The sequence below is a fragment of the Ambystoma mexicanum genome, chromosome 9 (assembly GCF_040938575.1).
Source record: "Ambystoma mexicanum isolate Mex_15411 chromosome 9, UKY_AmexF1_1, whole genome shotgun sequence".
Taxonomy (NCBI): domain Eukaryota; kingdom Metazoa; phylum Chordata; class Amphibia; order Caudata; family Ambystomatidae; genus Ambystoma; species Ambystoma mexicanum.
Window position 1 is genome coordinate 1,284,453,271 of NC_090931.1, and position 15,369 is coordinate 1,284,468,639.

The 15,369-nt window shown below is 46.2% G+C and overlaps 1 protein-coding gene across 1 annotated transcript in view; it reads left to right on the forward strand.

Moving 5' to 3' along the window:
* Positions 1-15,369, forward strand: part of DTX3L (deltex E3 ubiquitin ligase 3L) — a 380,419-nt gene that overhangs the window by 232,788 nt on the left and 132,262 nt on the right. The window contains exon 3 of the mRNA XM_069616627.1: positions 728-2,194. Within this exon, the coding sequence (XP_069472728.1) occupies positions 728-2,194 (1,467 nt within the window). The remainder of the gene's footprint in view (positions 1-727; positions 2,195-15,369) is intronic.

Genomic DNA, 15,369 nt, shown 5'->3' on the forward strand with positions numbered 1-15,369 from the left:
CGGACTGCCAGTGAGTTTCACTCCTGCTGTTGGAGTGGGAGAGAACTAGTGTTGTGGCCGCTAGTGTACGCAGACTGGGTGCTCATTTTCAATTCTGTTAACTCCTCTGTACTGCAATCTCATCTGGGCTATTACATTTCTTTAAAGCTGGCTAAGGGGCGGGGGGGTTGAAGGACTGAGATATGAGGGAGATTGTTTTTGCAGCGATTGTAGGAATGCTCCAATCATACTTCCTTTTTCACAGCCTGTGAGGTAGACCCTATGTAGTGTCCATCCCTAATCTTAGGAGGCATGATGATCTGGGGCATATGAAGGGGGTCTGGGGTATACCGAGTATACCTTCAACTGGCAAAACAGCATTACTTTTTTATTGCATCTATCTAAACATCCTCGGGGCACTCGGACGTAAGCAGTGTGTTGTAAGGTTGCCCACTACCATAGCATGTCGTTCTGGGACAATGCCTTGAGAGGCATCAACTATGTTAGTTTGGCCGTAAGAATGGCCTCTTGTTAATACACTTTATTTGGGCAGATATACTCTGATTGCTCACTTGACAGGGTCCCTAGCATTTTAAGAGGTTGCATAGTTTAATGGAAAATTAAGTAAAGTTAAAGCAGTAGCCAACAGAAGCAAGTGTGATTTATTGTGGGGGGCAGGGGGAAAGACAGGGTTATGTTGGTTGCATAGATTGTGTTTTTCTATTTCAAAGACTTTTCTTCTTTCCAGATTTTTGGCCACATATCTGCTACCCTCAACATTAATTTGTTCTCCAAGGCAGAAAGGCAGAAAATATGCACCAAGTTTACAAACCTAACAATAACTAAAGAATCATATGAAAATGGAATTGAAATAGTAACTGGAAACTACAAAGCCATAGAAGAAATGTATCACCATTTTGATGTTCTCTACCGAAAAAAACAAGGATGCAGAAATACTGGAAGCCGCTCTGATGTGGAATTTAATGAAAATCTGGAAACTTTACATGTTGCCTTTGCACAGTATGAGTACTTTGAGCATGTCGGCTGTCAAGATATTGGTGAACTGCAGCAAAAGTTTGGTGTTAGAATTATATGCTCTGATATTTTAAACGACATGTGCTCTCTCCACTTTTTAGCTCTCCATGAAAACAGCTTGATAGAGCAAGCTCGGAAGTCTTACGTTGCTCTTCTTCATAAGGCGATTGAGGACTGGTCTCAGGAAATTATTGTTTTATCAGATAGAAGCCAACTAGAGACAATGGCCCAAATAACAAATGGCAAATTTAAGCAAGTCCTAACCAAAAAGAATGGGCAGACGCTTATACTCCGTGGTCCAAAGCTAAAGATCTCGGAAGCCAAGCATTTCCTTCAACACGTGAATGAAATCCCAGTTTCAAAACCTGTAAAGCTATTACTAGGAGCTCAAACAAGAAAGACTGGGGTTGATGTTCTCCAAAGTCAGTTTGACCTCATCCATACATTTCTTAAAAAGGACATTAAAAAGATAGAGGAGAAATATGCTGTTTCAACTGAAATCCGAGATACTCCTGATGGGAAAGTTAACGTCAAATTTTCCCCTCTCGATGCGGATAAAAACTTCTGTGCACAGGCTTATGAATCTTTTATTGTTGCCCTTCAAAAGGTTGTCAACGATATGAGCGAAAAAACAATAAACCTAAAGCCATTTGTGCAGAATGGGAAACTCCCAAATTTAAATTATTTGAAAAAGGAATTTTGCAATCTGTCGTTCCAAGGTTTGGATGAAACAGTAATCATTAAAGGGCCGCACTGTTGGGTCATGGCAGCTGAAAAACAGCTGAATAGAGATCATTCTCAAAATCACAGTACGCATGGAAGTTCTTTTATCCAAGTTCAATACTCGGATCAAGGAACAGAGACTTCAGATCGTACAAAGAAACATATAAAGTCAGAGGCCGGGAATGCAGAAGCACAGGAGGATTCCTGCCCCATTTGTCTAGAAATTCCTAAAAAGAAGAAAATACTGGACAAATGCAAACATGTCTTCTGTGATGACTGCCTCAAAACCGCAATGTTGCACAAACCGGTCTGTCCTGTGTGCAATATGACATATGGTGTTATAAAAGGAGATCAACCGTATGGAAAAATGGTCTCCAAGCGGGTACGTCAGAAGCTGCCTGGTTACACCTGTGATACTATAGTGATCGATTATTCTATTCCAGACGGCATTCAAGGGGTAGGTATGGACTTTAAAATGTTCAAATTAAAATGTGAAATCGTTTGTTACTACTAGGTCCCTTTAGATTGTGTAAATGTTGTTTTGCAAGATTTTATTAATGAATCATGTGTCATTGTGCTAACATGTTTTTTGGTTAATGATCATTGACAAGGTTTAGGCATTGGGTTGTAGGTCCCTATTCTCGTAGCGGCAGCATTCCCAGGAATATTCCGAAGATTTCCAGCTGTCTAAAGGTAGTCAGTCCTGCTCTCGATTTACAGTGGATGAAGGTGAACTCTAGGTGGGCATAGGCATAAAGCATGTTTTCTAAATGGGTGACTCGAGAAGGCAGCGCGTCTTTGAGTGTAATGCATGGCTAATATCGGACACTTAGTTGGATCTACACATAGTGTAATCGGTAAAAGAATTGTCACATTCTATGGTCCAGTGCTCTTGCTTTGAAACAGAGCCGGGACCGGATGAGGATTTCCCTGTCTGGGAGCTTCTCTGTCTTTGCAATCGTTGTGGAGAGATGAAACGGGTTAATGGGATGTGCCGGGTTCGAATTTGAGGGGAGCTGGGAGCTATTTAGCTCCTGCTTGTGGCCTAGAAGAGCCTGATTAGTTTTAAGCCAATAGCTACCAGAAGCTACTTCCGCTCCCCAGGCCAACTGATACCAAACAAACACAGCTATGTGAATTCAACTCTGTGCGTTTGTGACAATCTATAAATAAGCTTCTGATGTTTGTTAATCTGCTTAGAATCACATGCTGTGCATAGGTCCGACATCCAGTGGTCACTGCGGAGTATTGCATTTTGTTTTTCGTAGTCGAAAAGGGGACGTCGACAAGGCGTGTCCAACACTATCCCTATAGTGACGTGTGTTGTACCCACAATCCCTCACGCGTCGAGGTCCCTCAGATTGTTTTTTTCCGCCCAGCTACTGGTCGCCTTTACGCGGAGCTCCTCGAGAGACATTGCAGATTTCATCTCCTCGACCTTTGGTCGTTTTCCTATATTAATATAGAACATATCGATCCCCCCCTCGACGCTGTTGTGAAGCTGTCTCCGCCGAGCAAGATCTTCGACTGAAGGGGACGAGCGGAGGAGATCCTTCGGCGTTGCCGAACACGTGGCCTGGCCTCGCAGGCCAAATACAGTAGGGAGAGTGGGGGTCGTGGGACATCTCTAATTCTTTTCTGAGAATGCCTTTCCTTTTCCCCTTCCTTTCCCTTGGGGTGGTTATCACGTTTTATTGCCTCGGCTATGGAGAGGACACCCTTTAGGTTTTGCCCGCTTTGCAAGGGCAAGTTTACTTGGAAGGACAAGCATTCACGGTGTAACCGCTGCTTGCCCCTCGATCACAAGGAGGAAGGTTGCACGGCTTGTCGGCTTCTTAAGCCGAAGACTCTGAACGACCGTAGGGTCAAAAGGTGGGCGGCCTACGCTATGTCGAAGGCCGACGCTCCACCCACCGTCGCTACCTCCGACAGTGACGAGGAACGTGATACCACGACCTCCGCTACGGAAGTCGTAAACCCCCCTAGAGAGCGCACACGCGCTTCGTCGTCTGTCCCCGGCCCCGACGGGCTCGGCTCACGCCCTGCTTATGGGGATGAACACCCCGGCGACACTGACGCACACAAGACCACACATAAGCACACAACCCATGGCTCTTCTTTGCCGAAGGCAAAGAGGGCATCATCGCCCAAGGAGACACAGGTTTCACCGGCGGCCTCCTCGGACCGTTCGGGTTTGAAGCCCCTCTCGCAGCCGCGACCAGCGACTGGGCTTTCGGCAAATAAGGGCGCCGCCCCCAAATCATCGGCCGGAGCGCATCAGCAGAAAGCGCATGCCGCCGTAGAGCGTTCGACACCCATAACGTCGAAACCACAGCTCTCCGCTGACAAACGAGTCGCTGAGAGCTTGGCGAGGATCGTGGTAGCCGACGCCCACAAGCGTACGCCGAAAGACACGTCGAGCGCTACGCAAAGGTCGAAAGACACGCCGAAAACACAGGGACGATCTCCTTCAGTCGAAGGGATTCCCAGCACACCTGAAGGCTTTTCGGAGGGCGACGGGACACTTTCCTCGACGTTATGGTAGAGGTCGAGCCGTTTTCAGATACAAGACACCAATTTTCCCCCGCTAGACCGCTCAGGGGTACCCCATGAAACCATGGAAAGGCTCCATCTCTGCATGGAAAGAATGGAGAGGTTTATGAATGCCCAAAACCCTCCAAAAAGAATAAGAGAAGGGCCTCAGGAGGACCCCAGGGCCAAAATTCCAAGATTAGGCAATCCCCACCAGGACACAGCCCCAGACTTCCACAGTGTGTATGACCTCACTGGGGAAGAACATTATTTTGAAGAAGAGGATGATTTTATGGACGAGGAAGACGGACGGAACCAGGAGGAAGGTCTGGAAGACAGCCCAGACTTGGTAGGAGAAGACTTCGGAGGAAATCCAGAAGAAGGACCTTCTCAACCCTGGCAATCACCATCAATATATTCCGACACTGATGTCCTGAACCTAAATCATCCTGACATTTCACCTCTCCCCTGAATTAGACTTTGTAGAAAGGGTAATTAAGGAGAAACCCCCGGTCAGTCAGACAATTCCCCTCCTCGCTTCAGTGAGGAGAAGAATCATCCCTTCGCTGTCCACACCCGCACTAATCAGAGGGGTCAATCCTAGAATTGAAAAACTTTTCACTCCTTCACCCTCAGACCCGCTGTACATCAAGGGACATTCCGTTCCGGATTCCCTGGTGGTAACCAACACAAGAAAGAGGGCAGGGGTACCACTTTCCACCAGTGAGGCACCACCTGACAAGGAGGGCAAGCGGTTATATGCCCTTGCAAAAAGAATTACATCCTCGGCCGCCTTTTCGGCAAGAATTGCCAACAACAATTCTTTGCTCGCTAGCTATGCGGACGCGCAGTGGGCCAAACTGCGCAAGGACGCCAAAGAAGCGCCGGAACCTTTACGTACACGCCTGCTTTCAACTATTGGCGAAGGAACCCAGGTCAACCAGAGTATTGTAAAGAGCTCTCTGGATGCGGCAGAAACTGCGGGACGTTCCCTAGTTCAGGGAATAGTCCTAAAACGACACGTATGGCTGCGCAACTCGGGGTTCAAACCGGAGACACAGGCGTCTTTAATAAATAAACCTGTTGAAGACTCAAACCTCTTCGGGAAAGCGGTGGATGAGGCTCTAGAGATGGCTAAAAAAGAGTTCAATACGATCAAAACTCTTGTCCAAATCTCTAAGCCCGCTACCAGGCGCGGCTATGGCAAACGCTTTTTTCGTGGCCAACGCCAACAACAAAACCAGCAGCAACAGTACCCTGCCACCAATTTCCAGACCAATAGTGGCCAGTACAGCCAAAGAGGACAGCGCCGGGGCAAAGGAAGAGGGCGAGGGTCCACCCCCAGAGGTTCCCAAGCCCCTAACAACACCAAGTGACGCGAAGATTCGCGTCCCCTCCCATGCAACACCGGTCGGGGGCCGGATAACATCCTTTCTTCCAGCATGGGAGGGTATAACGTCAGACCGCTGGGTACTTTCCACCGTAGCCCACGGATACTGTATCGAATTCAACAGTTCCCCAACATACAAACCCCGAGGGGACGAAGCATGTCACCGGAACATCTTGCCATCCTTCTACAAGAAGTACAGCAACTGCTGGAAAAAGGAGCCATAGAGGTTGTGCCTCTATCTCAGGTAACGGAAAGGTATTTATTCAGTGTACTTCCTTGTACCCAAAAAGGATCTAACCATGCGCCCTGTATTAGATCTGCGCCCAGCGAACAAGTTTATCAAACCCCAAAAGTTTCGTATGGTGACCTTGCAGGAAGTAATCCCACTGCTATCACAGGGAGATTACATGACAACATTGGACATGAAAGATGCATACTTTCATATTTTAATGTTGCCAGCGCACAGAAAATACCTCCGGTTCATGATAGAGGGCAAACACTACCAGTTCAGAGTGCTACCCTTCGGCATAGCATCAGCACCGAGAGTATTCACGAAGGTACTGGCAGTGGGAGCGGCCCACCTGCGCAGGTTGTCCATCCCAGTTTACCCTTACCTCGACGACTGGCTCATAACAGGGGATTCTTACGAAACATGCTTCAATACCCAAAAGACTGTAGACCTTTTGTTCCAGTTGGGCTTCTCCATCAACGAAAAGAAGTCCAGCCTAGACCCCAGCCAAATCAAACAATTCCTAGGGGCTCTAATTCAAACAAAGGACGGCCTCGTCTTCCCCTCCAAAGAGAGGGTCCAAAACATGTTGTTTCAGATCCCTCAATATGTGCCCGGTCGAGAGGTGACGGTACGCAAAGCAATGCGCTTGCTAGGCATGATGGCGTTGTGTATTTATTTGGTACCTCACGCGCGCCTGCGCATGCGCCCAATGCAGGAGTGGCTCAACAGCCAGTGGTGTCAGGCCAGCGAACTATGGGACGACCTAGTGGTGGTCTCGCAGGCCTTAGTTCTCTCGCTACGGTGGTGGACAAAAGAAAACCTAGAAAAAGGGAAACCCTTTGCCACACCCGCGGCGGAAGCCACTCTAACCACAGACGCATCCCTTACAGGATGGGGGGCTCACCTATCCCATCAAACTGCTCACGGAGAGTGGACTCCGAACGTAGCATCCAAACACATCAATCTTCTGGAGCTGCTAGCGGTGTTCAAGGCGCTAAAAGCCTTCAAGGAACACCTACAAGGCAAGACAGTGATGGTCCTTACAGACAGCACCACAGCCATGTATTACATCAACAAACAGGGGGGAACCCACTCTCCAGGACTGTCCAAACTGGCCCAAAACATATGGAAGTGGGCTCTCAAACAGAATATGTTCCTTCTGTCACAACATGTACCAGGGGAACTCAATCTGCTGGCAGACAAACTCAGCAGAGATTTCCCCCTGCCCGAAGAGTACGAATGGCGACTGCACGAAGACATAGTCTTCGACGTCTTCACGCAATGGGGGTTCCCAGAAATAGACCTGTTCGCAACCCTGGAGAACTCACAATGCCAAAGTCACGCCTCCAGGTACCCCCAGAACCAATCCAAGGGGAACGGTCTGTCGATTCAATGGTCAGGGAGATTTGTTTACGCTTTTCCCCCTACTCCCCTTCTCAACAAGGTAGTGCACAAGATGCACCAGGAACAAGTAACCATGATACTGGTGGCTCCAATGTGGGCCCGACAGCCATGGTTCGCTCACTTGATGGAGATGTCTCTATCTCCCCCAGTGAAACTCCACTGCCCGTACAACATGCTGTCACAAGACAAGGGCAGGACTCTGCATCCCTGCCCCCAGAACATAAACTCAGCAGCCTGGCTCCTGAGATCATAGAATTTGGACATCTACAGCTCCCACAGAGATGCATGGACATCCTCAGGGAAGCCAGAAAACCCAACACTCGCCACTGCTATTCTAGCAAATGGAAGAGATTTGTCATTTGGTGCAGAGGAAAGAGCATCAACCCAATTGACTGCTCTCCCACACATATTATTCTATACCTGACCCATTTATTGGATTCAGGGCTAGTGTTCAATTCCATTAAAGTCCACCTAGCGGCACTTTCTGCATACACCACTTCCCAACTCAAAGCGTCGTGGTGGAAGATCCCTGTTATAAAGGCCTTCATGGAGGGAGTAAAGAGAATACACCCCCCGATAGCTGACCCAGCTCCCGGATGGGACCTTAACGTGGTACTTACCAAACTCATGGGCTCACCATTTGAACCCATGCACAAAGCATCTCTTAAAGACCTCACCCTTAAGACTGCTTTTCTAATAGCTATCACCTCCATCAGGAGAGTAAGTGAACTACAGGCTCTTTCTGTTCTAGACCCCTTTGTTACAGTTCACAAAGATAAAGTGGTTCTACGCACTCACCCAAGGTTTGCTCCAAAATTCATCTCAAAATTCCATGTAAACCAGTCTATAGAACTACCAGCGTTCTTTCAAAATCCTTCCAACTTGGGAGAAAGGACTCTGCACACACTAGATGTGCGCAGAGCGGTCATGTTCTACATGGAAAGAACCAGACCACTGAGGAAGACTAATCAGTTCTTCGTCTCGGTGGCAGCAGGAAGAGAAGGGGATGCAGTTTCAAAGTCCACTATTTCTAGATGGATTGTTCAATGCATCACTCTCTGCTATACTCTTGCTAAGAGAGAACTGCCCTTTAGGCCAAGAGCACATTCTACTCAAGGCACGGGGGCGTCCATAGCATTCATTGCAAATGTTCCCCTTGAGTCCATCTGCAAAGCGGCTACCTGGAGTTCTGTGCACACCTTTACAAAACACTACTGTCTAGATGCACACTCTAAATCTGACTCCCAGGTGGGACAGGCAGTATTAAGACATCTTTTCTCTACTGTTCCTTCTCATAACCCACCGCCAACTCCGGGTACTGCTCGCTAGTCTATGCACAGCATGTGATTCTAAGCAGATTAACAAACATCAGAAGACAATTCATTACTTACCGTAAAAGCATTTCTGATGGTTGTATCTGCTTAGATTCACATGCGCCCACCCTTCCTCCCCGCTTGGATGAAAGGAACATAGACATCTTTCTATATTTCTCTCTTTTCTGTACTCACTCACGTCTAGAAGGCTCCCTCAGGGCAGAAAAATACAAACAGAGGGACCTCGACGCGTGAGGGATTGTGGGTACAACACACGTCACTATAGGGATAGTGTTACAGACACGCCTTGTCGACGTCCCCTTTTCGACTAAGAAAAACAAAATGCAATACTCCGCAGTGACCACTGGATGTCGGACCTATGCACAGCATGTGAATCTAAGCAGATACAACCATCAGAAATGCTTTCACGGTAAGTAATGCATTGTCAATAGGCACCTCTGTACACAATTTAAAGCATAAGGGGTCTTAAATAATGAACAAAGTGATATGTTTGCATCTTATGTGGAAGATAGATTTGCAGAATGCTATTTACTAGCTCCTGCGTTCCCAGAACTAGCTCCTGGTTAATGCTGGATACCCAGGGGCTGCTTTTAGCTCCTGCCTATCAATCTTAATTTCTGTCCCTGATGTGCCCCGTTTGGAATTAGTCTCTGATGGTTTTGGCAAGGGGTTGAATGTTTCATCCAGATAGGAACACTGCACACGATGCAGCATATTTGAAAGTGTTTGGTATTAATAGACCGTTTTAAACACAATTCGTACTCCCAAAATGGCAGTAAGAGCTGAGGGAAACCTAGAGAATAGCCTAACGCACGGTTCACTCCCCCACATGGCTGCAAAAAGAAAGAATAAGGGCAGACTCCAAAACATTGGAGGTCTTGTTCTTCTATTACGTATAAACATGTTTAATTCTATAGTAACTATTAGCCTTTCATATTGTGTATCACTTTATATTTTCTCTCTTGGAGCTATGTTGCATAAGCAAACTTTCTGTGGTCTTAAAAGTCAATGTATAACTGGCCTCAAACCGTGTCTCTGAAAATAACTATGCAACCATCACTTAGAGGTCAATTAACATGAGGTTTGCATTGGATTTATTTGAATACTCGTTTAGTCTACTTTAGAGCAGTGTTTCTTAAACAGTGTCCTCAATTTGCCGATGGGGGCCACATAATGGAGATAGATGGAAGAAAGATAATCTGAAAGTAGACTTGTGTTGCTAATGATATATGGGATTACATCGTTGAAACGTGTTATACCCTACTCTATAAGAGTATGTATGTGCAGATCAGGGATCGAAAGTAAGATTGGATAAGCAAGATATAAAGGCATCACTTGGGTATCCATTATTAACCAGTGACCAGGAGCTATCATTGGGGAACAAGGATCTAGAAGATAGCATTCAGCAAATGTAACTTTCAAATTAGATGAAAAGTGTATAATTCTTTCAATTTTTTTACGACCCCTTATGCTTAAAATGTCATATAGATGCACCCTAATGTTTATTTATATATTTTGCCAAACATAGAGTTTAAGTCATGTAGGTGCGTTTATTCAGCATCAGTTGTCCTGGGGAGCGAACAGTAGCCCCTGGTAGCTGTTGGTGTCAAACTATCCGGCTATTCTATGTTACAAGCAGGAGCTAAATAGCTCCCAGATCCCTTCACAATCGAACCCTGACACATGTTTTTCAAATATTTTATTGGCTAGTCAAAGTTCGATTATTAAAGCAATAGCATCCAAATTATTTCCCCTCCCCAGAAACAACCTTCCCCGTACCCTTCACCCTGGCTGTCTGTGATGCTGTGCAAGGACGCATTATTGATCAATCCTTCTTTTGGGCTTGGATGGGTTGGTCATACAAGACGTCTTGCTGGCGATGTACTTCGTGGCTGTCGCTGCAGTGAAGAAGTCGGACTACAGAGGATTGCGGTATAGAAGAAAATGCAGTGCGGGGTACCACCCCAACACTTCCCTGACAGGAACACAGAAGCCCTGGATAGCTCCCCACGCCACAGGACAGCACTTCCCTGATTTGCTTGATGTGGGGGACAGTGCAGGCATTGGCAGGGGAAGGCCAGACTGTATCTGGATATTGTGAGAAGTCAGAAATGAAAGTCAGATACAAAGTTGCCATGTTTTTGGTTAAAGACTTTTATTAACAGAAATGGGTTGAGAAAATTCCGCTGACTCTGTTCTAACAGGAGTTTCCCCTCCCTAAAACCAAACACTAAGGATTTGTCTGTGTCAGGATGTCAAAATCAAAACTGTCCTTATGTCCAAACGTTCTATTTTCATCCTCACACTACAAACCAAATCATAATGTGAAAAGAGAAATGTCTTTAACCTGGAGATCACAAAAAGAGTTCATAAAGGAAAAATAGAATAGTTCCAACATAAAAGTTCTCCACTGTAAAAGAGCTTCGGTTTCAGCGGGTGATTCCGTTCTCCCCCCTGGTTTCTTTCTCAGTTCAGATACCAAGGTAATCCAAAGACAAAATGAGGTTTTAGTTCCAGGCGGATTCCTTTCTCTTGGAATTTGTCTCAGATTAATTAATCCTTTCAACACAAAAATTCACCAAGTGTAGCAGGCCTTTGTTTCAGAGGTTCTCCACTACACCCCGCAAGGGGGACTCCTTCTTTTACCGGGCGCAAGCCTGAGGGGGCACCTAAACACAGTATCACGTGCACTGCCAGCAATATGTCAGAGGGCAGTCCGCTTCCCAGGCGCTCGCCTGAGGTGCATGGACGATCCGACCCTTCACAGGCAAGCAGGCGGAGACTGGGCCCAGTAAGGCAGTTGTCATGCAGCAAGCACGTGGAGCAGTACCAGACAAAATGACCACCCGGCCAGATAAAATAGTGGCGCATCTTGAGGCTCACCATTCCAGTGCGCAGGGATCGGACCGCGCGTCAACGTTGGAGTGGTCACCTCCGGTCACCTGGTGCACATCTTACTCTACTACATCCACACAGTGGCGATACGCAGAGCCCAGCTACCTGAAGCAAGGTGGTGGGAGAACACAGCAGCATGTATAGGCCCAAGGACCTGTACCGACGCAGGAACGCGCCTCACCAGCATGCAAGAACCGTTTCTTAGACAGATTCCTCACGCTTATGAGGTCACCTCAAATGGCCAGTATACTCAGGGGGGGTCATCAAAGAAATGCTCCCTTCCAGCGCCCATGCAACCCCGGGTTTTGGTTCAAACACAGGTACCAGTGCAGGCCCGGGTTTCCACGCAACCCCAGGTGCCTATCACCACAGCGGCCTTGCCTCCAGTGCAGCCCATCAGCATGCCGCAATTGCCTGCAGCCACCCCTGCCTCCCCCAGCACCCCATCAGCAGGCACGGACCTGCAGGACACAGCAAGGTACACGGACGACAAGGAGGAACAAGACATCTCCTCAGATAGGGCCTTCCATGAAAGGCTGGCTGGTGTGGCAGAGTCCTTGGGGATCCCACAGCCGCAGGTTAAACAGCCAGAGGCGCGGTTCTTGGCAGAGGTTCTGACCATCTGCCCGTCCACCAGATCTAGCATACCGTTGCAGAAGGATGTCGAGTCCCTGGCAAAAAATGGCTGGGTAAAACCCTACTCTACACAGCCTACAAACAAGCGCTTAGATGCCAAATACAGGCAGGTGGAGGGGGACTTCCTTGTCTGTGCACTCTCAGCCGCACTCTTTGGTCATAGTAGCATCCTCGATGTATGCAAAACCACAAACCTCCACATCAGCATCTACTTTGGCCCTACTAGGAAAGGAGGAAATTCTCCTAGAGGCCTATGGGAAAAAGATATATTTAAATGCTACTTTCCACTAAACTATACCCTTGTTTATTTCTTACCCTAGATTGCGCTGGTTTCTCTGCTTATCTAGGGTGAGGGGATAGTGAAAAGGTAGCTTGCCCTATCACTAGCTTTCTACACACACCAAATAAAAAACTGGCTATTCAGGTTATCTTAAAAGGCACATGCCATGATCATCAGGGCATGTGTCGTCTGCCTTACAAATGAAGACATTTTTATTTTTTATTCAGTTTTTGTTTGACAGAATTGTTTTTTAAAGTAACATAAAAATACTATCAGTTTGTGTATTTAGTTTAGTAAGGAACACTAAACAAAACGTGTATACTGTCAGACATTTCCAGACAGAATTTTAGTTTTCAAAAACACAACCCTATATGTTGAACAGTAAGTGTCCCCTTTCTGTGGACTCTATCTGTGTTTGATACATCAGTAGTTAGATCTGACTCCTTCCTAGGTTTGTTGGAAGGATCTGTTTGCAACCTTTCACCATCTCATTGATCAGTTTTTTGGAAAAGTCGGAATAAGCCTACCAGTTTCAGTGGACAAATATCAGTGAGCCACTTTCTTCAGAGCTAATTTGCAGCACAATTCTGTGTTCTGTTTATGACAATTTCAGCTGTATATGCATACTCTTTATGGTACCCCACCTGCAAGGGAGAGATAATAGGGTACGTACGGGGTGTAGAGAGAGATACATGTCTTGATTAGGTATCAGTGTCTCTTTGTTTACCACAACACTTCGGTACGTGCAACATGAGAGGGTTAATATTGGTTACCCTGCTCTTTTGTTCTGGGATTCAAATATTTTGATCTTGGGAGGGTGCGGGTCAAGTGATTGTACGTCTTCCTGATGCCCCAATTATTGGCCTTCCATGGTACCTAGAATGGTTCTCAATGCATTACTAGGATATATATTCGAAAAACATTATTTCTTTTTCATATTTTCTTTTTGTCCAGTGTTTCTGGTTATGAGCGTCACACTCATGCGACCGTGGCTCTATTTCCTCATCAACAGATATATATTTCTACTCATTCTTAGTTAATCAGGGATAATGTGCATTCCATCAATGTGTGGAGCTGCTCATCTGCGCACCGTTGTTTCTTGCTACAGCATACAGCGACATAGCGAACAATCTGGCATTCGTTTTCACTACGGGGATGTTCGTAGGGGGGGGGCTCTCTTACCTTGCATGGTGCTGTGTAGGAGCTCCTCTGTCTCTGTCTAGGTCCGGAGTGGTCTGCGTGAATCTTCGCATCTGCTCCGATAGGGTGTTTTTCTTTGTTTCTTTCCGTGCGCATGCGTCGGAAAGGGCCACGATCTGGTTTGATTGCCTGTGTGTGTTAGTTTCTGTGGGCCACCATATTGGATTGGCCTCTACATAAAGGGCCTCCTGTTACTCATTTGGTGTATTTAGTACAGACACAGCACAGATACTCAATGCGGCACGCTATTATCATTTAGTTATATTTAAATAAATTGTAATGGGTCAGTAGCCATTTTTCTAAATATTCTCCTCATGGGTGCTTACTCGTATCTGTGTGAAAACAAATGAATAAATGAATGCGAGGGAGCATTCCAGGTCGGGATGTGTGTTGCTCAAAAGGACTTGGTTCACAATTTGAAACTGTCCATGTTTCTGTGGCCATCTGTTCAAATGCATTGTTCTGTCTGCTGGAGGATACTCACATTCTCATCTTAGTGTGTATCTATTATGGGCAGTGCTATAGCAACTGTACAGAAGTGTACTGTGCAGTTTTTTTGTTCGGATTTATATGAAGTATGGAGTATGTATACTCTAAATTGTTCGACAACCAGAGGTTTTCGTTCTGTTGCAGAGGGATTTGAAAAAAGAGTCTGGACCGCTAAAGTGCAAAGGTTTTTTGGTTTCCTCATCCAGGGTGAAGGTTCCTCTGGTATGTGTGTTATAGTGTAGCCAAGGTTTGCCAGCTTGCTTGTCAGTTCAAACCTAGGGTGTCTGTTTTTAAAATGAAGATCCACAGTTGCTCTCTTCTGTAGAGTAGGTTGTGGAGGATCCCACCTCTTTTAGGTACAGCGATTTTCTCAGTGATTGTCAAGGTAAAGTCATTTGGCCTATTTTGTTTTTCTATGAAGTGTTCCACCATAGATGCAGCCACCTTCTTAGTTTGAGTGCAGGATCTATGTTCTGCCATTCTTGTTCTGATAGGGCGCGTGGTCATGCCCACGCATCTTTTCTGGCATGGACAAGTTATCAAGTAGATGACGTTGTTGCTATTGCAGTTTGTGAGGCTTTTTTGATTCTACGGATAGTGCCATCCTATGTCGATGGTTGGAGATCTTTTAGTGGTGACACATGCACTGCATCCACCATATGGCATGTGTCCAGTTGGTGGTATCTGGTTCCAGAGGGTGTTTGGTCTTAAATCTGGTCCATTGTATGTGTGGATAAGGGAGTCGCGTAAGTTACGTCTTCTTTTCATGGTGAACCTCGGTGTCTCCAGGGTGACGTCCCCCACATTTAGAATCGGCCAGAGTTTTAGAACTTCTTTCTTAATTTGATTTGCCAAAGGTGAAAAACTCTGATCTTCCCATCATGTTCATCTTGTTTACCGTGATTCTCCAGCGTGACATCACGTGGGATGTTCTTTGCTCTTTTTCGTGATTGTCTGACTAAACGTTTGGTATACCCACGATTCAGTAGTTTGGTGGCTAGATGATTTCATTGTTGTTCATAATCCAATAAGTTGGAGCAGTTTCTCCTGTATCGCAAGAATTGCCTGAAGGGCAAGTTGCTCCGCAGACTAGCTGGGTGATAGCTGTTGAAAGTCAGTAACAAATTCTTGTCTGTAGGTTTATTGAATACTGAACGTGATTAGTTCATTCCTTATTTCCAAATGTAGGTCCAAGAAGTGGATTGAGATCCGGCTCTGTGTTTCTGTAAAGTTTAGAAAA